At 44.1% G+C, this 25,212-nt stretch overlaps 1 protein-coding gene across 6 annotated transcripts in view; it reads right to left on the bottom strand.

Annotated features, from left to right (window-relative positions):
* Positions 1-25,212, bottom strand: part of TASOR (transcription activation suppressor) — a 2,736,533-nt gene that overhangs the window by 2,429,814 nt on the left and 281,507 nt on the right. For all 6 annotated transcript variants that reach the window (XM_044078696.1, XM_044078698.1, XM_044078701.1 and 3 more), the window contains exons 2-3: positions 23,805-23,950; positions 23,614-23,706 (exon numbers count right to left, since the gene is read on the bottom strand). In XM_044078696.1, coding sequence (XP_043934631.1) covers positions 23,614-23,706; positions 23,805-23,950 — 239 coding nt within the window. The remainder of the gene's footprint in view (positions 1-23,613; positions 23,707-23,804; positions 23,951-25,212) is intronic.

The following is a 25,212-nucleotide window of genomic DNA, read 5'->3' as shown; positions in this document are numbered from 1 at the left end:
GGGGTAGAATTATATTTAGTTTCCGTGTTGGCTCAACAGAGTCCAGATTCTTCCAGGCCCGCTGCACCACAAGCAGGACTAGCTCGTCTCCAGGAGGGATCACCCATGAGGTAAGATGGGCGAGGACGAAAGGCCTGCAGGAAAACTGATTCCTCTGAAGGATTTTTGGGCTTCCAGCCACCCCTCTGTTTCAACATTTCAGGAATACTCTCCAAAGGAGACATCTTCAGGGGTTGACCATGGGAACCCTTCCCCTTCATTGTAATCTGTATCCTCTGTAAGAGGATCCTCAGGGGAGTCTCCATGCTTCCTCTTGCACGACTTCTTCCGTGGCGCCTCCTCAGTGGGGACTTCTGAGGAGGACTCGGAAGAAGGGGCACCCTGCAGTAGGGTATCCTGCGGGTCTCATGCTCGCTGTCCCGAAGTGGTAGCTTGTGACAGCTGCAACTCAGGGGTTGGGGGGGGGATGTCTGGGGTTCCGACACCGGCGGTTTGCTTCCAGAAGCAGGCGCCGTCTCCATCACCCCGAAGGCAGGCCCACCCGAAGAGGGATGGAAGCCCGGAACAGAGCAAGACTCCCTTGGAACCAATGTCACACCCTGCTCCACCCTGCCCACCCCCCGGGAGAGGAGCCTCAAGAGGGAGTGGTGCCAGCAGGGCCCCTGGCACTGAGAAGAGAACCGTATATCCACTCGGGACCGTACTCGGCACGGAAGAGCCCACTGCCCAATCCCGGGCCTTAGGAAGATATGGCTCCGAACAAGCTGAAGGCCAAAGAGTCAGCTCTGGGGCCACTGTGAGGTCCACTAGTGGCACAGTGAATGTTGGTATCGAAAGGGGCATCGGAAGCGAAGGCTTTGAAACCTGTAAGAAGGTCAAAGGAGGAGAGTAGGGTGGAGTCCGTGGAGGAATGGTCCACAGTCAAGATATGTGGTTGGGTCTTAGTAGGCATAAGAATCCCCCTGGCTGTAAGCAACTGGTCCACAAGGTGCACCATATCAAATTTGGAAAGGCTCCTGGTGGATAACCCCGACGGGGACTCTGGATGTTCAAGGAAGAGGTTATACATCTTCCCCAGAAAGGGATCCACTGATGGGGAGTATCGGGTCCATGCTGTGGAGTCCAACGGCATCAAGTTTGGAGACAGGGAGTGGAGCATCCATGGTAGTCATGGGTACCAAAGGCAGACTCAGTGCAGAGACGACAGTCGGTACCAAAAGGGGGTGTCAGTGATCATTGGTGGCTCAGTAATGAATGTGGTCTAAGTCACCGGTACCAGAGACGAGCTCGGTGCCAAGACAGCACTCAGCACCGAAGAGGGTGAGACAATTGGCAGTGTGAATGTGGATAGCACCAAAACAGGCGTCGAGAAAGAATGAACAGTAGGCAGAACAGAGGCCAATGTCGAAGACATTGGCTTCAGCTCAGACGACAACTTTGCCATCTTAGGCTTAGGTGGCTTATACAACACATCAGACAGTGAAGCAGGCACAGAATGGGGTATCTTTTTCCCTTTTTCAGGAGGGGTGAACCCTCTGATGCAGAAAGAACCCCTGAAAAGGGCGACTTAAGGAGGCCCTTCAGAATTAATTTATTTTTTCTTTCATTTAAGGTACGGTTACTAAATCCTTGGCAGATAGAGCACAGTGATTGTACTGAGAGATGAGGTACTCCCAAACAGTAAACACAATCACCATGCAAGTCAAAATTTGGCATTTTCCTAGAACATTTCAGGCAATGTTTGAAGCCTGATGTTCCCGTCTTTTCAGACATACTAAACAAACAGTCAAGTAAAACAGCAAAGAGAAAGACTCTATATAGATAAAGATATATACATATATAGATTTTTTTTTTTTTTTTTGGACTAAGGAAGAAATGGAGGAATACCAGCAATGGTATATAAGGATTACCACAAGGGTAGGGAGAAAGGCTGTACAAACAATGGTACTAAAGTTACCAAAAGGTAAATAGGGAAGAAGGCTGAATGTAAAAGGGAAGATTAGCGACAGCAAAAGCTAGACAGAGATGAAAAAATAGAAGTAATTACTGCCAAAACTCTAGTAAAATATCAAAAAAGTTCAACTTGGCTGAAAGCAGGCTTGGACATGGCTACACGGCAAATGAGATCTGAGGTAACAGAGAGAAGGGCATTGTGGGTAAAAGCTTAGATCGAGAGATTTCGGCTGGTGCGAGCTTGGTATAAGGCCGGCTCAGTTCCGCGGACGGAACCAACAACCCATTGGTGATGAATGGGATGAAGATTAACAACATCAGATCTGGCCTTAGCTGGTGTCCAACAGGGCTCATGGGAAAATATTTAACCCCTTTGGGACTAGGCTTGATTTTGGTAAGTTCACAGACAAGCCTAGATAGGTTAAATAATAATCAGGGAGTCTCAATGACTTTTGGATAACCTCTACTAAAGTTGCCTGGATGAAGCAGTTATCCAGCTAGGGGCCAGGTAAGTAAACATTAGGGTTAGGCATTTTCCAAGTACACTGGGGCTGCAAAGAGCAAAGCAGCAAATTGGTACTAGTCTTACCATACCCCGAAAAGTGGTCTATGAACCCTGTGGTTGGGAATGTGAAAATATGCACCCTTTACATACAAAGTGAACAAAAACATCCTTGGGAACATCTGAGGCAATAGATAAAGTCTATAACAATCTTCATCAATTTCTTACAACGGTGTATCCACCAACATAAGACCAGTGTTTGTAAAAGAATACTACTCTCGGTTTCTGTTACTCACTAAACTTTGGGCCTAACTCTGTCCCTCTGTTTATAAGTTATCTAGCAAAAATGCACTTTTTTGATTTTCTTTGCCCTATTTATTCTGGTATGGGAATTACAACTGTGGTGTACATCAAGGCTCATTGTTAGGTCCATTGCTCCATTTTTTTTTTTTTTTTTTTTTACTTGTTAATGATGTCACTACTGATCTCACTTCACTGGAGCTAGTTCTATACACAGATGACAAACTCATGCTGAAATCTGAAAGATCTGCAAGATAACTTAAGACAGCACAAGATAATGCCCATCATCGATGCTTATGGTTAAAATGAGAAAAAAGTGTTAGTAAACACAAAAAAATATAATGTAATGTTGCTTGCTACCACCCATAAATAATTTTCATGTCCCTACTCAAAGACAGGCACTGCTGCTCTATCAAAAGTACATTAGGCAACCAACAGAAGTACTTGAGCCTTACTCTAGACTCTTTCCTTTAAACTACACACAGCAACAGTAACTAATAAAACCCATGAGCAGCTGTCTATGATTGTGGTATAAAATACCCCATTTATCTCATGAAACACACCAGACCACTGCCAAAGAATGTGTTAATACCCAAAGTGGAATATGAGCTTCCAACAATCTCACCCCTCTCAGGCTGTACACAATTACTGCAACTACAGACAAGATATGCCACTTTTCTTACCTTGCAAATTCACTCACTACTGCGGGCACTTTTGATTACTATAAGTATTATAAAAAAAAAAAAACTCTACAACACTGCCATCTCTATGCTATTTAGCTGTTAGAAGTACATCTTATTCCCTCAGCTATAACACTTCAATTAATAAGATCACTCACTAGACAAGTTATTGGTGGTTGGGGGGGGGGGGGGTCCCAAAAACTGGACCAGCATCTTATAATCAGATTCCTGGTAATATCAGCACAGAGGAAATTTTGGGGAGCTTCAAAGCCAAACTAAATGAATACACAAAGAATGCTAGCAAATGCAATAGGGATAACACTGGACTTCAGCCACCATTCAAGCCATCAGTTACCTGAACTTGGATCCTGTTAATATCATGCACGTTATTAAAGGCTCAAGCCAGGCATACTCAGTGTACTCAAACGACTATATTTTATATGCATCTGTCTGAAACATTATGGGGCACAAAACACTGAATTTCTAGAACTCAGTCGACTAATCCCTGCATGAGAGATCGTCTCGCGATTGCTTGAAAATTAGTTTTATTTATTTATTTATCTGCATTTGTTTACCGGGTAGTGTCTGACTGGGCTTGGTAGCCCATTTTCAGCAGAGACCCGGGGAGAAAAGCTCCATTAATGTACAATACAACATTAGACATTTGATTAGCACTAAAATAGTTACATACAACACAAAGAATCAACATCTTATTAGCAGTAAAATATAGTTACATACAACACAGAGAATCAACAGGGTAGTACATCCTTAGACGTTTGATTAGCACTAAAATAGTTACATAACAAAGATCAGAGAATCGACTGGGTAGTACATCCTTAGGATATTAGATTACACAGTTGTAAGAAATTGTAAAGCTTCTTCTCAAAAAAGGGTTAGAGGTTTGAGGTTAGTTCTCAAAAAAAAAAAATTTAATGGTTGTATGGCAACAACTAAAAATCCTGCATGTGCTTCTTAAAATGTGCAAGAGGAGCAGCACCGACAAGTGTGTATTTTCTAAATGTTAGGATATCAAAATGAAGAGTACAAAACAGAAATATGTGGTTACACTCCTGATTTTTATGCACATGAAGAAATATATTGTAAATATGTATACATCCTCATGTAGAACTCCTCCAGACCAGTGTCCTCCACTGTGTGTCTCCTACATTGGTACATTGATGTTGGCCTACACTACTGTGACAGACCACTATTTACAGTGAATTTGTAAGGTTACTACTATATGGCCAGAGTTAGTATTTACTTTACAATAAAGTTTTCAGATATTTATGGTATTACCCCCTTAGTTCTGTTACATGACTGCTCAACTTTAAATTTCTGCAAATACTCAGTTTTGTTACCTGACCTATGGGTACAAAGTAAAGTTGTGTACACTTACCATAAATGTAGATGTTAGAGTGTATTCACTGTTGCAGTCATCACATTTGGGTTATCCTGCCAGGGGTCGCCCTCAGTCGGCCCAAATACCAGAGGCTTAGTATTTCTGCATTGGTTGCTGCCACTCCAGGACTGTCATCAAGTCGTCAGTGGTATAAAATCAGGCAGCCGATGCCATTACATCAGTTTTTCTTGCCCTGTCAGGAGCCCCCCAAATAGGAAGCTAGGTTATGGTGGAAGACCACCACCAGCAGAAAGTAAAAACCAAGAAATCCATGTAAGAAGAGAGGAAGAGAGAGAAAGAGACAAAGGGGATGGAGGGAGGGAGGGAAACTCGGGCTGCAACAGTGAATACACTCGAACATCTACATTTATGGTAAGTGTAGACAACTGACTACATTCTTCGCGTTTTGCTGTTGCAGTCATCACATTTGGGTTGATTCCCAAAGCTGAAGAAAAGAGTGGAGGCAGTCAAGACTGGGGGCTGACTGGAATGCCCTGCAAGACTGTGGTGTCAAAGCCTGCCCTGGATTTGGAGAAGATAGGCAGGTGGTAATGCTTGGTAAAGGTATGAACAGATGCCCATGTTGCAGCCTCCTGGATGTCCCTGGTGGGGACCCTTCTGAGAAAGGCAGCAGAGATGAAGGTTGCTCTGGTGGAATGTGTCCTGACCCCCTTTGGGGGTTGTTTCCCATCCTGTCTGTAGCAGAAATGGATGCAGTGTGCTATCTATTTGGAGATGGTTTGGATATGGCTTAGCCCTCTGCTCCTGCTGCAAAGCTGACTTGCAATTGATCAGTTTTTCTGAAAGATTTAGTCCTGTCTAGATAGAATCTGAGCTGTCTGTGCACCTCTACTGAGTGCAGAATCCTTTCCCCCTTGTTTTATGGGTTAGGGAAAAAAAGGTGGGCAAATGTATGGATTGGTTGAGAGCCACAGTGGACACCACTTTAGGCATGAAGGATGGGTTAGTCCTGAGTGAGACTCTGTCAGCATAGAAAATTATGAAGGGCTCTACAGCCATGAGTGCCTGTAGCTCTGATACTCTTCTAGCTGAAGTGATGGCCAGAAGCAAGGCGGCTTTCCAAGAGAGAAATTTTAACTCTGCTGAAGCTGCAGATTCAAAGGGGGGTGAGCTTTTCCAACACAAAGTTAAGATCCCAAGCTGGGGTAGGAGCTCTTCTGGGTGGCCTTAAGTTGTTAGCCCCTCTTAGGAACTGTTTGATGAGCGGGTGTGAGAAGAGACTAGGTTCTGTGCTGTAATAAGCAAAGATGGCAGAGGCATAAATTTTAATAGAAGAGAAGGATAGACCCCTGTGTAGTAGGTCTGCCAGGTAATCCAGGATGAGAGGTAGGGAGGGCTGTGCCCTTCTGGCTCCCTTAGCCTGGATCCAGGTGCAAAACATTTTCCACTTGTCAGCATAGGATTTCCTAGTGCTGGGGCATCTGGCCTCACGTATAACATCTAGGACTTGTTTGCTTAGTCTGGCAGCTTGAGGGGTGGTCAGGTAATAAGCTAGGCTGCCAGGTTGAGGGTCTGCAATTGGGGATGCATGAATTCTCCATTCCCCTGGGTCAGGAGTGTTGGGGTCAGAGGATAGGTGCCATGGTGGCAGGGGTGACAGGCCGCGCAGCAGTGGGTACCAGTGCTGGCGTGGCCAGTCTGGGGCAATCAGGATTGCCCTCGGTTTTTCCTCCATTATTTTGAGCAGTACCTTTGATAGGAGTGGTACAGGGGAAAATGCATACACCAAGAGGTTTACCCAATGGAAGGATGGAGCATCCACTTTCCAGGCCTTGCTGTGAGGTTCCCTGGTGCAAAATTTTCTGAGCTGATTGGAGTGGGAGGCAAAGAGGTCAACCTTCGGGTTGCCCCATTTCTGGGTTACAAGAGTGAAGGTTCGGTGGTCTAGCAGGTTTCTGCTTAGGTTGTCTGCCAGAGAGTTTAGACAGCTTGGCAGGAATTGTGCTAGCAGGTGTAATTGCATGGCTGAAGCTGTGTGCCAAAGGGTCATGGCGAGCCTGCAGAGAGGATAAGAGTGAATTCTTCCCTGCTTGTTGATATACCACGTCACTGTGGTGTTGTCTGTTTTGATCAGTAGAGGCCCTGGGGAGAGTAGGGGTCTGAAGGCTGTCAGGGCGTGCTGAACAGCTAACATCTTTTTTGGGTTGATGTGCAGATGTATTTGATTTGGGCTCCAATGGCCCTGAATGCACCTGCCATCCAGGTGGGGCACCCCAGGCAGAGTTGGATGCATCTGTGGTGAGGGTCCGGGTGGCGTGGGGTTGTGAGAAGGAAAGCCCCTTGTTGTGGGTGCTAGCTGCTGCCCACCAAAGAAAATCTTTTCTTAGACAAGGTATCATTGGTATGATAGTTTCCAGGTCTTGAGAGTGTTGACACCAAAGGCTTTTTAGGCACCACTGTAGTTTCCTCATATGCAGTCTGGCATATGGAATTAGTAGGATGCAGGAAGCCATGAACCCTAGAGCTTGCAGGATTTGCCTTGCGGTTAACTGGGTTCTGGTGGCTAGTTGAGAGAAGTAGCCTGTCAGGTAAGCTTGTTTTTCTGGATAAGGAATGCCATCTGGGATGCTGTGTCCAGGCTTGCTCCCAGGAATACAATTTGTTTGTGTGGGGACTAGTTTTGATTTCTTTTCATTGACAGTATACCCCAGGGAGGTCAGTAGATCCTGTACAAAAAGTCAGGTGCTGTAACAGCTTTTCCTGACTGTCTGCCTGAATCAGGCAATCGTCTAAGTATGGGTAAATTTGAATGTCTGTCTGCAAAAAGCAATGGCAGGAGCCAGGCATTCTGTGAAAACTCTGGGAGCAGTGGATAATTTATTTATTTTATTTTACATTTTTTAACTGGGAGAGTCCACCTGGATTACAAGTCCATTTTCAGTGAAGGCCTGGGGAGAAAAGCTCCAAGAGAACAATTTTTTTACAAAACATAGTTTTAAGGACACACTTCTGACATACAATTTCCATAGAAGAGACTTTGACATACATATTAACTAACAGATAAGCTATATTCTTTCTCTACAATATAATATTAAATTTTAGAAGATATTCCTAAGTTTAGGATTCCTGTGATAGATTTCTATCAGAGTAAAAGCAGAGAGATGTAGAATACGGCTTCGAGAGAGCAGATGATGCTCGCTATAGTTGAGAAGGATAACAAATTGATTCACTATATGTTTTCTCCTAGTTTTAGTTGAGAAGGATACATTGGATTTACAATATGTCTTCTCCTGGTTTTAGCTGTTATGGAGAGCTCAACATTGCTGGGGTAGTTTTCCCTAACTCCTGGAGAGATGGGATGAGCAGTAGATTAACAGTGCTAAGTGAGTACAGTACTATGATTGGTTGGCTTAACAGAGTTACTGAAGTTGGGTGAAGTGTTCTAATGAGATGAGCCAAAGGGAAGCTCAGAGAACTGAAAGTGCATAGATCCTGCCCTGAAACGGACATATTTCCTGCAGGATTCCCTGATTGGGATGTATAGGTAGGCCTCTTTTAGGTCTAGGGTGGCTAACCAAATATCCTTGGAAAGCGTTGGTAGAAGCTGCTGGAGGGTGAGCATTTTGAAATCCCGAGAAAGGTGTTTAGAATGGCTAGATCGAGGATGGGGCGCCACAAGCCTTTCTGAACTAGTATAGTCCAGTTTTCAGGTGACTGCTGAATCCAGGGCTGAGTTACAAGTTTGTGTGTTGCCCATATCTTACTTGGATAGAAGGAAGTTTCTCTGTTCACCTGTGAGAGAGGGGAGCTTTGAGCAGCCTATCTGTCCCTGGAGGAGTGGTTTCAGCCCAGAAGTTAGTAGTTTATCAGCCATTTTGGTCTAATTTCTATCTCTTTCACTTCCCTGCTATAAAAACCGCATTTGTGCGGTTGTGTGTACCGGGCAGCAACATTTAGCTAGAGTTAAACTATTCTCGGCTACACAAAGTCTACTCTTCAATTTTTCCCTTGGAACTAGACAAACCTTCAACTTTAGTACTCAAACAATTCATTTCACAGTCAAGCACTTGCTTAAAACTCATAGCAAGCACTAATTAACCCAAGCACTAGACGCCCTATACTGTCCAGAAGGACAAGGCTCTCTATTCGTCCCCACCAGCCAATCAGAAAAACAGCTTACTCTACCTATTCAGGCATGTCCAAAGGGCAGTTTCCTGTGTACTCTCCAGTCCAACTGGTGAATCTGGGCATTTTGAGGCAACGTCACAACTGCCTCATGTACACAGACAACCCTCTCCTCCTAACACCAAACACTAATATATGAGAGAGATGCAATTATAGAGCCAAACTGGAGGCAAAGTTCTCTCAACCCAAGACTGGAACTGACAGTCAAGAGGTGAAGGGTAATACTTGCAACACAACACCAGTCTCACATAGACCTAACAAACCAACACTGGCAAATAACACACATGAATACATGAAAACATACTCGGAGGCTCTAAATAAAAATCTGCAAAAGCAACAGAGACCTCCAAAGCAGACATCCAAGCAACCTCCACACACCATCACCAACCATGAAACACACACTTCACATAATCAGTGTGCCACGTAATCACAGCCCTTAAAAGCAAAATAACATACCCAACACACTAGTAATAGGCGACTCTATAGTCAGGCATACTGATGTCCCACTAACTAGGCTGGACAAGAAGGTTACAGTTAACTGCCTGTCAGGTGCCAGGATCCTCAAAATGCACGCACTCGAGACACTCCTCAATATGGAGAACATCGACATCTGTGCAGTAACAGAGAACTGGTTTAAGGCTCCTGAGAGCACCCCAGCACTAACAGGCTATAACACATACCATACCTTTCGGCCACAGAACCAGGACCGAACCACAAAAGGTGGGGGTGGATCCATATTCATCAAGGTTACCCACACCGCCAGGTTAGTGGAGCAGCACAAGGCATCAGAGATCATCCATGTGCAAGTAACAATGGACAAAACTGCAATCCAAATTGTAGCTTGTTACAGATCACCCACCTTGGCCCGGGATCCCCATTCCGCATTTCTGGAGACACTGGGAAATATGAAGGTTCTGCCAAACACCTTAATACTGGGTGATTTCAATTACCCAAACATAAACTGGAAGAACTACTCAAGTACTAACTCCCTTGCCCAACACTTCCTAGAATTTATAAACTTGAACGCCCTGGATCAACTGGCCAACACCCCCAACAGAGGGAACAACATACTGGACCTGGTCATCACCAACATGGGTGACCAGTGTTACACACCGGAGGTTAACCCCTCGCTGGTTAGATCAGACCATAGACTAATCACTCTGGAAATCCACATTCCGCCCCACCCCCAATCAAGGAAGCCACCATGAAAAACTTTTCAAAAGCAAACGTCACATTACTTAAGACCGAGGTGGAAAGGTTCACAGCCCACATGTTGAAGGGCAATGCTGTCCAAGCTGCTGAAACCTTTACAAAGGCACTCTATGAGCAGCTGCCGGAATGCATGGATCGTGCTAACCCAAATAAAACCAAGACTCACTCCTCCAAGAAAAGGAAACCAGTCTGGTGGACCCCTGCCATAAACAAGCTATACAATAGAAGGAGGAAACTAGTACAGAAAAGAGTAAATTCCCAAGAAGGAAAGACATCCCTGATCAGTACCCGCAAGAAACTACGATCCCTCATTAAATCATCCAAGCCTGGTTTTGAAAGACAAATTGCCAATGACTCCAAAGATAACCACAAAGCGTTCTTTAGCTATGTCAAGAACCTAAGTGGAAACTCTCAGATCTGCTCTGAGTTAGTGCAGAATGGCATAAAAATACACTGAACCGACTGATATTGCATACATTCTGGCAGGTTTAGTGCAAACTTCACCTCCCTCTCACCCCCTAAAGGGCCCATAAGCATACCAGAAGAATGTAGGGCCCCGTCAATCACCAATGCATCAGGTTAAAACAGCCCTATCCAAAGCCAAAAACACAGCTTTAATGGGACCAGACAGGGTCCCAGGCTGTGTCTTACAAGAGCTCCAAAATGAACTAACCCCTCACCTAAACACACTATTCAAACTCAGCCTCTCTACAGGCTACATACCCATAGAGTAGCTCACAGCAACAGTTATCCCACTCCACAAAGGTGGAGCCACAACGGACCCTGGGTACTATCACCCTATAAGCCTGACTAGCCTGATCTGCAAGGCTATGGAACGCGTCATCATGGAACTCATTAAGAAAGACAATGGGAACCTCCAAATTTTGGACCCTACCCAGTTTGGTTTTGTTAAGGGCAGATCATGCCTCCTAAACCTGGTGAAATTCTTTGAGATGGTTACCAAGGCATTAGATGAGGGAAAGGAGGTCCACACAGCCTACCTAGACCTCACAAAGGCTTTCAACACCATTCCCCATTCTAGTATTATAGACAAGCTCACCAGCTTGAACATTAACCCCTACGTCACGAGATGGGTTGCCAACTGGCTCATGGTTAGAACCCACATGGTGAGAGTTGCAGGCTCTACGTCCGACTCTAAACCAGTTACAAGTGGCGTCCCCCAGGGCTCAGTCCTAGGACACCACCTGTTCGGTATATACTTCTCAGAGGTACAGGCAAGCATAGGAGAACTATGGCTGACCAAGTTCGCAGACGACTGCAAACTAGGAGCCATAATTGATTCTCTGGCTGATACAGACACCCTTCAGATGGGTCTCACTGAGACGGATACCTGGTGTCAAAATCACAGCCTCAAGCTAAATGCCAAAAAGTGCATAGTCATCCCCTTTGGAAAAAACAAAATACCTGCGAACTACCACATAGGTGGTAGTCCCCTAAATACAGAAAATGTAATAAGGGATCTGGGGACCCGAGTAGATAGTAATCTCTCCTTTGATAATCATAGTGCCACGGTGGTTAGAAAACCCTTCTATGTGGCCCACCTAATCACAAAAGGGTTCGCATCTAGAACAAAAGAGATTATTGTGCCTCTCTACTCATCACTCATTAGACCCATCATAGAATACAACGCCCAATTTGGGATGTACCTTACAAAACACCTGCAACAGCTGGAAAGGCCACAAAAGTACCTCACCAAGAGGATTACTGGCCTCAAACAGATGCCTTATGCAGCCCGACTCAAGAAACTCCAGCTGTACTCAGTTGCATACCGCTTACTCAGAGGTGATCTCTGCCTGACATACAAGGCCATGTCCAACCCAGAATTGATGGACATGCTCCACCTAAAAAAAAAAAAAAAACAAATCCCAGAGAGCCACACACTCTAGAGATATAAACCTCACCACCACGATAAATAGGACATGCTGGAGGGATAGGTTCCTATCCCAGAGACTCCCCATGCTTTGGAACAGGATTCCAATATACATCAGGCAGAGCCCCTCACTAACACTCTTCAAGAGAAACCTTGATGGGTGGATGGGAAACAGAAAATTTACCCCGGGGATCACTGCATTGGCTCTGCTGGACAGTGGTGCAGGGAACTAATGGCTCTGCTGGACAGAGGCACAGGGAACTAATCTAAGCGGGTGGCGAAAGCCAACACATTCTGGCTAGGCTTCTAAATGCCCTTGGGCAGATAGGTTCATAGGTAAGTACTAGGCTATATGCCCTCTTTTCTGGGTACCAGAAGAGTCTGGAGTAGAAACCTTGGCCTATCTGTTCTGCAGGAACATGCTGTATTGCCCTCATGGAGAGCAGGGAAAGGACTTGCTTTTTGGCCTCTGCCCACTGGCTTGGAGGAAGATCTGGGAACCCTTTTGGGGTTGGCAGAGTGTGGAAATAAAATTTGTATCCTGGGACGCTATGTTGAGGACCCATCGGTCGTTGGTAACAGTGGCCCAGTTGCTTGCATGGAAGGAGTTTTTTCCTACTAGGGGCACAAGCAGGTGGGCAGACGTAAGGGGTGGAGGTGTAAAGTCACGGAGTGCTTACCATAAGGGGGTGGCTTTACACTCCCTGTTTTTGAAGAGGAGGAACTCCACTGATTAGATCTCTGCATTCCCTGGGGATGCTACTCAGGGGGGGGGGGGGGGTCTGCTTCCCATGGGTCTGGGCTGAGCTGGCATGGAAAGGGCAGGAAAGGACCAGTGCTTGGAGGGGCAATACCTACTGAACCTCGAAGACTGGACCTGTAAGAAGTCTTTGTCTACATAGATTTAGCATTTTCTTCCACCTTTTTTAAGATTTCTTCTACCTTGGTGCCAAATAAGTTGTCTTTCTTCAATGGTGCATCCAATAATTTGGATTTGACATGGTCTGGCAGGGTCTGTTCCTTAAGCCAAGCATGCCTTCTAAGGACAGAACCAGTAACGGCTGCCCTGCAAGATGCTTCTAGGGCGTCAAAGCCACACTGCAAGGAGTGCTTAGTTACTTGACTTGCAGAATGCATTAGCTCTTGTAAGTCTTTATTTTCTGCACAAGCAGGAAAGGAAGATATTTTTTGTTTGAGGAGTACCATGGTATGCTGCTGATATTTCAGCACGTGGAACTGACAATTTAATGCTCTAATAGCAAGAGTAGCAGAGGTGCATACTTTTTTACCCCATCTGTCTAAAGCTCGGGAATCCCTATCTGAGGGTATGGGATTCTTAACTGAAGTTGCTTTACTTCCTTTAGGGCCTTGAGAGATGACCACTGGGTCAACAATAGGATTTTTGAAAAGAAATTTGTGAGAGTCAAGGACTCTAATACCAGTCAGGTTTCCTGGGAGCAGGAGGAAGGGTGTCAGGAGTCAAACTGGATTCCATAAAAACATCATCCACAACATCCGGGACAGGAGCTGCTGAGTCGCTTTTTTGACTGAGGATAGTCCTGACATTCCCATTGGAAATGCTCCCTTAAAGTATGAAGGGTTTCCCCAAATGAAAAATCCTCGGTTGGAGAGGCAGAAGGAATGGATTCCTCTGCATCAGAAACCCCATAAGAGAGGGGTTGCCTCGGAGTCATCGGGCTCCTGTTCAGATAAAACTACTGGGTACAAGTCTCTCTCTCTCTCTTTTGGAAGGGGTAGCCTGGCTTCCCCCAATAAGGATAATAAGGTATTTTGCCATTCTAAGCATTTGAGACTGAGGCAAAGAAGCAGGTGTCTGAGCTTGGGTCTTCAGTTTTTTGGGTGTGTTTGTACCCTGGGCCTTAGAAACTCTGTAGTTTTAGAAAGAAGTGAAGATGTGAAAGAAGTCGGTCTATGTCTAGTATGTGTAGTGCGAAGTACTTCCTCGGAAGCCGGTGCCTACTCAGTGGCTCCAGACCCATCCAAGGTAGAGACACGCAGGATCCTTAGTTGAAGAAGAGTCTTGCGGCATACAGAACTCCGAAAGGGTCTCGGTAGCGGCCTGCGAATCCACAGAAGTGGGCATCAGGGGTTGCAAAAGCATCTCACTGAGGACCAGAGAACGGACGACTAAGCTTAGCGAAAGCGTCATCGGCAGTTTTGGACCTGTATGGTCTGTCTCTGTCTGTATCCTTACGTTTTTTCATAAAATCTGTAGATGGATGGCTTACCGAAGCCATATCGGAATTAGAGGACTGAGAGTGAAAATATCTATCCACAATAACGGCCCGATGACGTACAATTCTGGCATTGAACAAAGCACAAAAGCGACAGCGGGGGACTTCCTGGTCTAGGCCTAAACAAGTGACGCAGTAAGAATGGAAGTCTCGGTGTGGTATTTGCTTTCCCCAGGCGCAACAACTGTTAACTTTTTCCGACATCGGTTAGAGCAAGAAAAAAATTATCCCCAACTGGGTACTTAGCTTTAGGAGACTTCAACTTCAATTCGGAAATGAAAACTCAGGTAGCGGCCGACCGGCACTTGTGCAAACTGCTTCTGCTTCGGGTTCCTCGGCAAGAAAGAATGGTGTAATGGCGTCGGCTGCCTGATTTTATACCACTGACGACCTTGTGTCAGTCCTGGAGCGACAGCAACCAACGCAGAAATACTAAGCCTCTGGTATTCGGGCCGACTGAGGGCTACCCCTGGCAGGATAACCCAAATGTGATGACTGCAACAGTGAACACGAAGAACATCTTTGCTCTGTATTCCTGTCACATGAGTGCTGCAAAACTTTACGCCAGTCAATCTGATATCTTCGATGTGTATTTTTTTTTTGTGTGTGTGCGCTCTCACACACACACACACACACACACGCACACAGTCTGAGTTGCTGATGAAAGGGGTTGACAGATCAATTTGCCTACCCAGTTAACTAATAAAATAACTGAATCTGAACAGCCAGAGTCATGAATTTGGCCACCCTTAATAACCAGGGTGGGTCTACATGGCCATTATTCTTTGGGACTTGAAGGACCTAGAATGCACCTTTCCCCTGCTCCCAGTGATCCTGTCATGAACACAGAAGCTGACTCAGCAAAGGGAGTGCTAGAGAATCTGATCCTGAAGGACAGAATGCATTCTCATGGAAGGGTAGTGCTGCCATGAACTTGAAGCAGGATATTAGGTAGTGAAATGAAAGCAGAATGGGTTGGGAAGCACAGCCAGAAAGTACAGTTTTGTACCTACCATAAATGTAGATGTCCGAACTGGATAGCATCTGCAGTCATAACAAATGGGTTGTCCTGTCGTCAGGCAGCCCTTCGGTCGGCTGGATTCCGAAGTCCGGGTCCGGCTTCGGCTGATGTCGCACTCCACCCGACGTCATCTCTGCTGGTCTTCGGGTATAAAGGCATCAGCCGACGCCATTTTCCTCAGTGTTTCTTGCCCCAGATGCCAATTGCCCTCTTGGAAAGCTAAATTTTGGATAAATGCCAATGTTTCCAAAATAGTAGAAGGCAAACACAAAAAAAAAATAAACATGTATGTACATATATACAAACAAATACACCATAAGAGACTCCCCCCCCCCCCCCAGCTAGCTATTAGGAGGGTAAATACCCTAGGAGTACCGCAGAGGGGAAGGAGGGAGGGTAATCCTGACTGCAGATGCTATCCAGTTCGGACATCTACATTTATGGTAGGTACAAAACTGTACTATGTCCTTCATGGATGCATCTGCAGTCATAACAAATGGGTAGAATACCATAGCCAAACTAGGGGAGGAGGAATAATAATTATGGTGTAGTCAGGATCCCTTGCAGTACAGCAGTGGCAAACCCTGCTCGGGATCTAGAATATAGAGGTAAATTATAATGCTTGGCAAATGTATGCACGGAGGTCCAAGTAGCCGCCTCAATAATGTCCCTGGTTGCCACTCCTCTTAAGAAAGCTGTGGTAGTGGCTGTAGCCCTTGTAGAATGAGGTCTTATGTTCTGTGGAATTGGTTTTCCATGGTAGGAGTAACAGAATCTTATGCAATTTCCTATCCATTTGGAGATTGTCTGTTTGGAGATTGCTTTTCCTTCCCTTCCTGTTGCATAGGCTACAAATAGCTGGTCAGTTTTTCTGTTACCTTTGTTTCTGTCCAGGTAGTAGCGTAACTGTCTATGTACATCCAAGGTATGCATTATTCTTTCACCTCTGTTTTGTGGATTGGGAAAGAAGGTAGGTAGGTGGATTGCCTGGTTTAAAGACACTCTGGATACCACCTTAGGCATAAATGTAGGATTAGTTCTCATGGACACCCTATCTTGATGGAAGATTAGGAAGGGTTGCACTGCCATTAAGGCCTGTAGTTCCGAAACCCTCCTTGCTGAAGTAATTGCCAGTAGGAAAGCAGTTTTCCATGACAGGTGTTGTAGATCTGCTGTTGCTGCTGGTTCAAACGGAGGGAGTGTCAACTTTTCTAGTACAAAATTCAAGTCCCATGCTGGTAATGGTGGTTTCCTAGGAGGTTTTACATTCTTGATCCCTCTGAGGAACTGCCTGAGTAGAGGGTGTGAAAAGACAGGAGGACCAAAGCTGTATTCTGCTGAAATAGCTGATGCATGTATCTTGATGGAGGAATAGGACAGGCCTGTATGTAGAAGCTCTGCCAAGTACTCCAGAATGTTAGCAATATCTATATTCGACACATCTTTTCCTCTTTCAGTACTCCAAATGACGAACCTTTTCCATTTTCCTGCATAGTTCCTTCTTGTTGAAGGTCTGCGGGCTTCAAGGATAATATCTTTAACCCTTTGCGAGAGGTCTGGGTTAGTTACTGCTATGTGAAGTTCCAGGCAGTCAGTTGCAAGGTTTTTAGGTTTGAATGTATGATGCTGTAGTTGTTCTGAGTTAACATCAGAGGCATCAGGGGTATTGACCACATTTTCTCCTGAGACATGCTCCTCAGCAATGGGTACCAGTGTTGTCTTGGCCAGTTCGGAGCTATCAGAATTATCCTTGGATGTTCCTCTTTGATTTTCAGTAGTACCTTGTGCATCAAGGGAAGAGGTGGAAATGCATATGCTGTCAGGCCTTTCCAGCTGAAGGATAAAGAGTCCACCTTCCATGCAAGTGGGTGGAATGTCCTTGTGCAGAATTTTTTGAGCTGGTGATTTTGTGGGGAAGCGAATAGATCTATTTGTGGCATTCCCCATTTCTTTGTGATGGCCTTGAAGATGTCTGGGTGTAGCATCCATTCGTGAGCATCCGAGGTGGTTCTGCTTAAAATGTCTGCTAGGGTGTTCTCTTTTCCCGGTACAAATATTGCCTGTAACTGGATGTTGTAGCTGAGAGCCAGATTCCAAAGGTCCAAAGTCATTCTGCATAGGGGGTAAGAATGAGTGCCTCCCTGTTTGTTGATGTACCACATGACTGTGGTGTTGTCTGTCCTTATCATCAAATGGCCTTCTTTGAGGAATGGTCTGAATTTTAGGATTGCCAGTTTTACTGCCAGCATCTCTTTTTGGTTTATGTGCAGGTGCAGCTGGTCCTGAGTCCACAGTCCTTGTACGCATTTGTCCAGCATGTGTGCCCCCCATCCTAGGTCTGAGGCATCCGTTGTGATGGTTTGGTTTGCTGGAAAGTTGTGGAAGGGTAAGCCTGGGTTTAACTGGCATGCCCGAGCCCACCATAGGAACTCCTGTTTCAAGCATGGGATTAGTGGTATTTCTGTTTCTAAGCTGTGCCTGCGTTGAGACCATAAATTCTTTAGGTACCACTGTAACTTTCTCATATGCAGTCTGGCATGTGGGACCAAGATTATGCATGATGCCATGAAGCCCAAGGCCTGCAGAACTTTTCTTGCTGTTAGTTTGTTCTGCTTTGTTAATGCCAAGAAGTAAAGAGGGAGCTCTTTTTGTTTTTCTGCAGTTAGGAATGCCATCTGTTTTACTGTGTCCAATTCCGCGCCCAAGAAAGTTTTTGTCTGGGATGGTATCAGCCTTGACTTTTGTAAATTGACTGTGTATCCCAGGCCTTGTAGCAAGTAAATGACCCTTTGTAAATCTGTTGTCAGCTTGCTTTTGTTGTCCGCTTGTAACAGGCAGTCGTCCAGGTATGGATAAATTTGGATTCCCTGTACTCTGCAGTGAGCGATTACTGATGCCAGGCATTTTGTGAATACTCTGGGCGCAGTAGATAAGCCAAAGGGCAATGCTGAGAATTGATAATGCTCTGATCCTGCAAGAAATCTGAGGTATCTTCTGCAATTTGGTCGAATGGGGACGTGCAGGTATGCCTCCTTGAGATCTAGAGTTACCAGCCAACACTCCTTGCCCAGCATGGGAAGAAGTTGCTGTAGGGTCAGCATTTTGAATTTTGGGACAATGATGTATGTGTTTAAGATGGACAGGTCGAGAATAGGTCTCCAGTTTTTCTCTTCTTGGTACTAGGAAGAGTCTGGAGTAGAATCCTTTGCCCTGTTCTGTTATTGGTACCCTTTCCACAGCTCTCATCTTTATTAATTCCGCTATCTGGTGCAGGGCTTCTATTTTTGATTTGGGGCAGGTTTGGCATTCCTCTTTTACTGGTAAAGTGTGGAAGTGGAACCGGTAGCCTTGGTCTATGGTTTGCAAAATCCACTTGTCTTTTGTAATATAGTGCCAATTTTTCGAGAATAAGGCTAAATTTCCGCCTAATGGTGCTGCTATTTGCTCCCTGGTAGGCGGAGTCAGAGTCAAGTCACTGTGATTGTCCTGTTGCAGTGGCAGTGGTTGTGCCTGTGCCTCGGTTATTGCCTTGCCACTGTCGTCCTCTGTAGGCACCTCCTCTGGATTGATTTCTGCCCCTAGAGCGTCTGTTCCTGCCCCTTTGTGATCTTGTGGAGTCAGGAAAGGACCAATTTTGGCAGGCCAGTTCCTGCTAAACCTTGGGGGCTGAACCTGTAGGAAATCTTTAACTGTTTGTACAGATTTTGCCTTCTCTTCCATTTTCTTCATTACCTGCTGGGCAGGTTCCCCAAATAGACTGGCCTTATCCATAGGAGCATCCAATAGCTTAGCTTTAACATGATCCGCAAGACCTGTTCTTTCAACCATGCATGCCTTCTTATTACTGTGCCAGTCATGGCTGATCTAAATGAAGCCTCCAGTGCATCATAGCCACATTTTAAGGAATGGTTACTAACCTGTTGGATGTTATTCACCATTTCTAATACATATTTCTTATCTAAAGATTCATCAGAGGACAGCTTTTTAATTAACTGATCAAGCATAAACTCTTGGTATTGGATCATGTGAAACTGACAGTTTAAAGCTCTAGCTGAGAGAGTAGCAGAGGTGTAGACTTTTTTCCCCCATCTCTCTAAGGACCTGGATTCCCTTTCAGAGGGAATAGGGTTTTTTGCTGTGGTCGAGGCTACTGCCTTACGCCCCTGGGATATAGTTTCGGGGTCTGCCAGTGGGGCCTTGTATAGGTGGTGATGAGTGTCTGGCACCCTGTAAAATCTATCTGGTTTGGCAGGGGCTGGGGGTAAAGAATCAGGTGCAGTGCAGACATCATTAAATGCATCATCCACAACAGATAGGACAGGAGGTATAGCTAAGGGCCTATGTTGTGGTAAGTGCAGAAAAGTCCTAAGCCTCTTTCTTGAATCTGGGAAATCTTGTCCCTGCCATTGGAATTGTTCTCTCATGGCATGTAAGGTTTCCCCAAAGGAGAATTCCTCTGGTGGAGAGGCAGCTGGAATGGATTCTTCAGCATTTGAATCTTCATAATTGGAAAAAGGAGCCTCTGGCTGGTCTGTAATGTCTGAGTCATCCGCAGAATCATCAGAGGACACAGGCTCGGGGGGCTCTGCTCTAGGTCTCTTTTCTGGGGGCTGAGAGGCCCTGTCTGGGTGAGATTGGGATCACCTAATTAAGGATATTAAATCTTCTGCCAGAGTCAGCATTTGTGAACTAGAAGTGGGCCTGAGTGAGGGTGGTTTAACAGGCACTGATTTAGCGGATTTGGCTACTTTAGCCCTGGCAAAGGCCTTAATAGACATGGCTGCAGGAGGCCTAGCAGCACCACGTGCTGGGGTAGAGATATCCAAAGGGATGGTGTCTGATAGATCAGTAGGAACCACAGTTGTAGGTAAAATTTCTGAGGCTGATTCAGGAAAGGTAGCAGGAGCCTCAGTAGTAGTCATGGATTCGGCTGAAGATTGACCAGTTTTCTCGGTTTCGGCCGAAACAGACACTCGCGGCTTGCTTAACCGTGGTTTCGGCCGAAACCGCGGACCGCGAGTGTCGGTCTTTTTCTTTGCATTTTTTAACAATTTGGGAAGTCGGAGGATCCGACGGCATAATGTACGCAAAATCTGAGCCGAAAAACTGTTCAGCAAACTCCGACCGACGCCTAAGCGTTCGTCGGTTGAAGGAAGCACAGGCCGAACAGGCTGCTACGTCGTGGTCTGGGCCTAAGCAAGGCAAACAGTAAGAGTGGAAATCTTTATGAGGTATTTGTTTCCCACAAGTTAAACAGTTATTGACTTTTTCTGACATCGGCTGAGGCAAGAAAGAGTCCCCAACGGGGTACTTAGCTTTTTAGAAGTCTTCGAAGTAGTATTCGGTAGTAGTAATCTCTGGATCTGACCGACCGGCACTTGCGAACAGCTTCTGCTTCGGGCGCCACGCGGCAAGAAAGACTGAGGAAAATGGCATCGGCTGATGCCTTTATACCCGAAGACCAGCAGAGATGACGTCGGGTGGAGTGCGACATCAGCCGAAGCCGGACCCGGACTTTGGAATCCGGCCGACCGAAGGGCTGCCTGACGACAGGACAACCCATTTGTTATGACTGCAGATGCATCCATGAAGGACATCTGGTTATTTCCTTCCTGAAGCAGACAGTACTTAAGTTTCTCCCCCTGTGTTGTTGCCCATCACTACCCCTGCACTTTTCCAAGCCTCCCCCCCTCAAAAACCCCATTCACTTAAAATGCTCTGTTCAATTTTGTTTTCTGTAAAAAGTGCCAAACGTTTAGGTGAACTGCTTCTGTTACACCTTGAAGCAGGCAGGTGAAATAACTGCTTCTCAAGATGCATAGTTTTGTCTTCCTCTTCCACCGTTTTGAAAATCTCTTGAGAAAGAAGCCCAAAAAGCAATTCATTGTCCAGAAAAGTTCAGCAGTTACCCCTTTACACGATCTGGAATGGGCCGCTGTATCAGCCAAGTATGCATTCTAACTGTAGTACCAAATCCTATTGCCTGCAACAATCATTCACTCTATCATATCATTTAGTGACAAATTTCCCACTTTAAAGGCAGTCTAGTCAGACTTCTGAAGATGTATGCTCAGTTTACTTGATCTCACCCTAACAATTATGGTTTATTTGATAATTAATAGCCCTAGATGCCAAAGGAGCAGTGGGAGCTTTCTTCACAAAATGGTCCAAGTCTGCTCTTTTCATCAATAGCAAGCACAGTAAACCTTTGAGTCAGCTTAGACCCCTAGCAGCTTCTAAAGAAATGACTGAAGTTTGCTATTCAGTTTTTATAAAGGCATTTGTTATCTGCCTATACTCTACAGAAATAGGTCCTTTTTTTTCAGGAGCAGGTGAGTGATGGTAAGGCAAAAGGACATCAGAGAAAGCTGTCCTCGCAGACCTGAAAAACTGGGAGGACTGCTAAAGGCTTTGGGTCCTCTACGTTCAGAAGATATAACTGAACTTCATTTCATCTAACAGTCACCTAAAGCCTCCTGTTCCCTGCCCACAATTACATTTTGTGACCATGTTTTTTTAGTTGATCCATCTTAGTTGCAATGTAGTTAGCTATACAAGCTCAATGTCTCCAGTAAGGCTATCAAGGAGCCATTTCCCAGCAGCCCTGCCTATAGATCTATTTTTTAAACTTCCAAAACTTGATGCTGCTCTAACAGAAACCAGAAGCATTTCTATAATCCTCCTGCTCTGACATTAAAACTACTTTTTAGAGCAATATAAAACCTTAGAACATGAGCTAAAAGTTATTACTAGTTTTAATATGATGTTCACAAAAGACACGGATATACTCTATGCTAACCTTTTCTTTAATGCTTTTTGGGTTCTTTTTAAGCTGTGTTGTAGGAACCCCATAATTGGCCTCATTACTGACTTGTAAAGAAGAATCAGGAATTCTGCCTTTCTGCTTGCTAGAGTACATAGCAACTCCATGAGAAGAGCATATCATCTGATACCTGTCACGGTGTTTTTGAAATAAACACATCATCCATAGCTAGGTCCAGATCTTTTGCTGTTTTAGCAGTTGACAGTACGCCAATATTGACTGTACACAGATACTTGGTCCAACTTTCCATAATGCAGCATACTACACTTACTGGTATTGTTGGAACCCAAATTTTACTTTTACTATACTATTAGACAGTCCACAAAACTGATGAAGTCTGTTTTGTTGACTAACACTGGTAACAATACTATCTATTTTGGTGTCATCAGCAAATTTGTTGACACAAATCCAATCAGTTACAAGCACTGGCAAATATGTTAAACAAAAAATGGTCACAAGACTGATCAACTTCTGTATACCTCTATGTATTATTTTACAATCAGAAAACACATGACCAGTCTTCACTCAACTACTACTCAGCCAGTTCTTCACAAGTATGATTACATACTAGTTGAAACCAAGCTGTTCCACTGTTAACACCTTATTATGTCGTGCTGTATTGAAGACATTTACTACATCCACAAACTCATCTTAACTGCATCAATGGTGTTAATATAAAAGTTTTTAACTGCAGTGACAAAATAACTTTCACGCAACACACACAGGAATGTAGAAATGTGCAACCCCCTACAAAAATCAATTGCATTTGAAAAAAAAAATTATCCTTTGTTTTGTGTGCATGTCAAAATGTAGGATTTGCATATACTTTTTCGGGTACATTTTATATGATCAAACCATGAAGATTTAAGGGGCGGGCGTTTTCCCTTTCCCCAATGTTGAGCTAGCTCAGAGCTGGTATATACAATAGGCACATGGAGTTTGCCCCTCTGCAAAAAAAAACGCTGAATGTGTGATGCCATCTTCCAGAGTATAAGCCAGTTCAACATTCCAAGATTAGATCTTCTCGATTTCAATCATATGGTCTTTCGATCACATGAAGTACATTACTTTTTGTGTGTAAGGTTTGGTCTGCCAGGGCTTTGTTTTCTTGGCAGTAAACCATAAAAACGTTATTTTGATACATTAGTACAGTAAACAATAAGATGTGATGAAAATGTATGCAACTATAAATGAACATTAGTTTTAGGGAGAAATTTTCCTTTAATGCTACCCATCAGCTCATGATTTGTTCCACTTCCTAAATAGGACTGGGTAACGCCTCAAACAAAATTTTTTTAACATATTGTTAAGAAATATACTTGCAAAACAATTTAGTGTCAAGACACGTCAAAGAAAATACAGTCTCTAAAAAACTAAATAAAGATAACACAGACTCTAAAAAATCCAACTGTACTGTATCTTATTACCAACCTGGGATCTATCAACTAGTAAAAACGCGTATGTTTCTGCAAGTTCTTTTTCAGTGCGACCTTCATTCTTCAATTCCCTGCGCTTCTCAATGAACTGTTGCAAAAGCAGAAACAAAAAAAATCAAAATATTTTTTTAAACTCCAAACTCCTATAAAGAAAACTGAAGAACATAAAGCTATTTTCCTACTTGCCTCCTTTTCAAACAGTTCATTGTGCACAGCACTAGCTTTCCTGTAGCTGAAGTTGCCTATAGAAGACATCTCCAAGTAAGAGGTATTCAGTATAGTTATCACTTCTTCAAACTCTCGAGAGCCCAAAGGAATGGGCTGAAACAATGCTAGAAGACAAATTAAATCCATTTCAGTTTTTACAATTTGTTACAACTTAGGGGTGAAAATATACCGAAAGTAGCACTTGCAACTACTGCAAACATTATTTTATCAAAAAAAGATTAGCAATTTGCAGCATCACACTTGTTACAAATATCAGCAATTTTCTCAATCATTTATAATTTTATTAAAATTAAGAGATCCTGCAGTTAAAGCATATGTCACTTGATAAAGCTGGCTCTACTATTTTCTAAAACCACTCATCACATACCCATTTCTTTTTTTTTTTAAATATTTTTATTCATTTCCAAAAACAAGAAAACATGAATGCAGGTTATTTATGACAATGAAATATTTAACACATACCCATTTCTGTGGTGCAAGGTACACATGCAGTGAGCAGTGAGTTTAGATAAAGAATACAGCTGACTGGAAGTTCAAATCTAGCTAAAATAAATACAGAGTCAAGCCATACCTAACCAAGGCCACTAGACATTCTACAGCTAGGACTCATCTACGCCCTACCCTCCCTCACCAATATTTGCTAATCTCATAAAATCAGATTTAAACAAACTGGAGTCCTGCTATAAAAAAATGCATGATTCGCTACTAACCTCCCTTACAGATCACATCACTGCACAGCACTTCATAAACTAAACTGGATTGAACTACCCAATCTTCTATCGCTCAACCAACTAATTGTAATTCATTCATTCATTCCATTTTCCACATCTAGACAACTGTCCACTAAAGAGCTTAGTGCAACCCTGCTCCAACGGCAGGAAACTAAGATCCTCCAACAAACTACTACTCAAACTAAATCTAATAATTGTTACAGTAACTCTCTATTCTCCCACCACATATTTAAGTCCTGGAATTGCATGCCTCAGACAATAGATTCTAGCAACATATCCAAATTTAAACTACTGCTTAAGGAACACCTAACTATAAACAAGCTTTGCTCCTGCACTAGTACATCATTCTGTCCTTCCTTGTTCTTACAAGCAAAATACTTCTTCCCGTACTAAATTCTAAAATCCAAACTATCCTTTCTCTCATGGAATTCCAATTTCTCTCTACCTATCTCAAGCTCACTACTTGTTAGGAAAATGCATAATAGCAATGTGCATGCTTAGTACATTAAAGGCTTAAAAGGGTTAATACATTTATTCCGTTCATACTGCATGAATCTGTACAGCTATTAGGAACTTAATACAAGACACTTTATTCTGCTTATGCAATGAAAATATGTGCAGCTACCGGAAACTTA

This window comes from Protopterus annectens, chromosome 7.part1 (assembly GCF_019279795.1).
Source record: "Protopterus annectens isolate FY-2018-M chromosome 7.part1, PAN1.0, whole genome shotgun sequence".
Taxonomy (NCBI): Eukaryota; Metazoa; Chordata; order Ceratodontiformes; family Protopteridae; genus Protopterus; species Protopterus annectens.
Note: the sequence above shows the minus strand (reverse complement) of the source record. Positions and strands in the feature narration are given on the sequence as shown.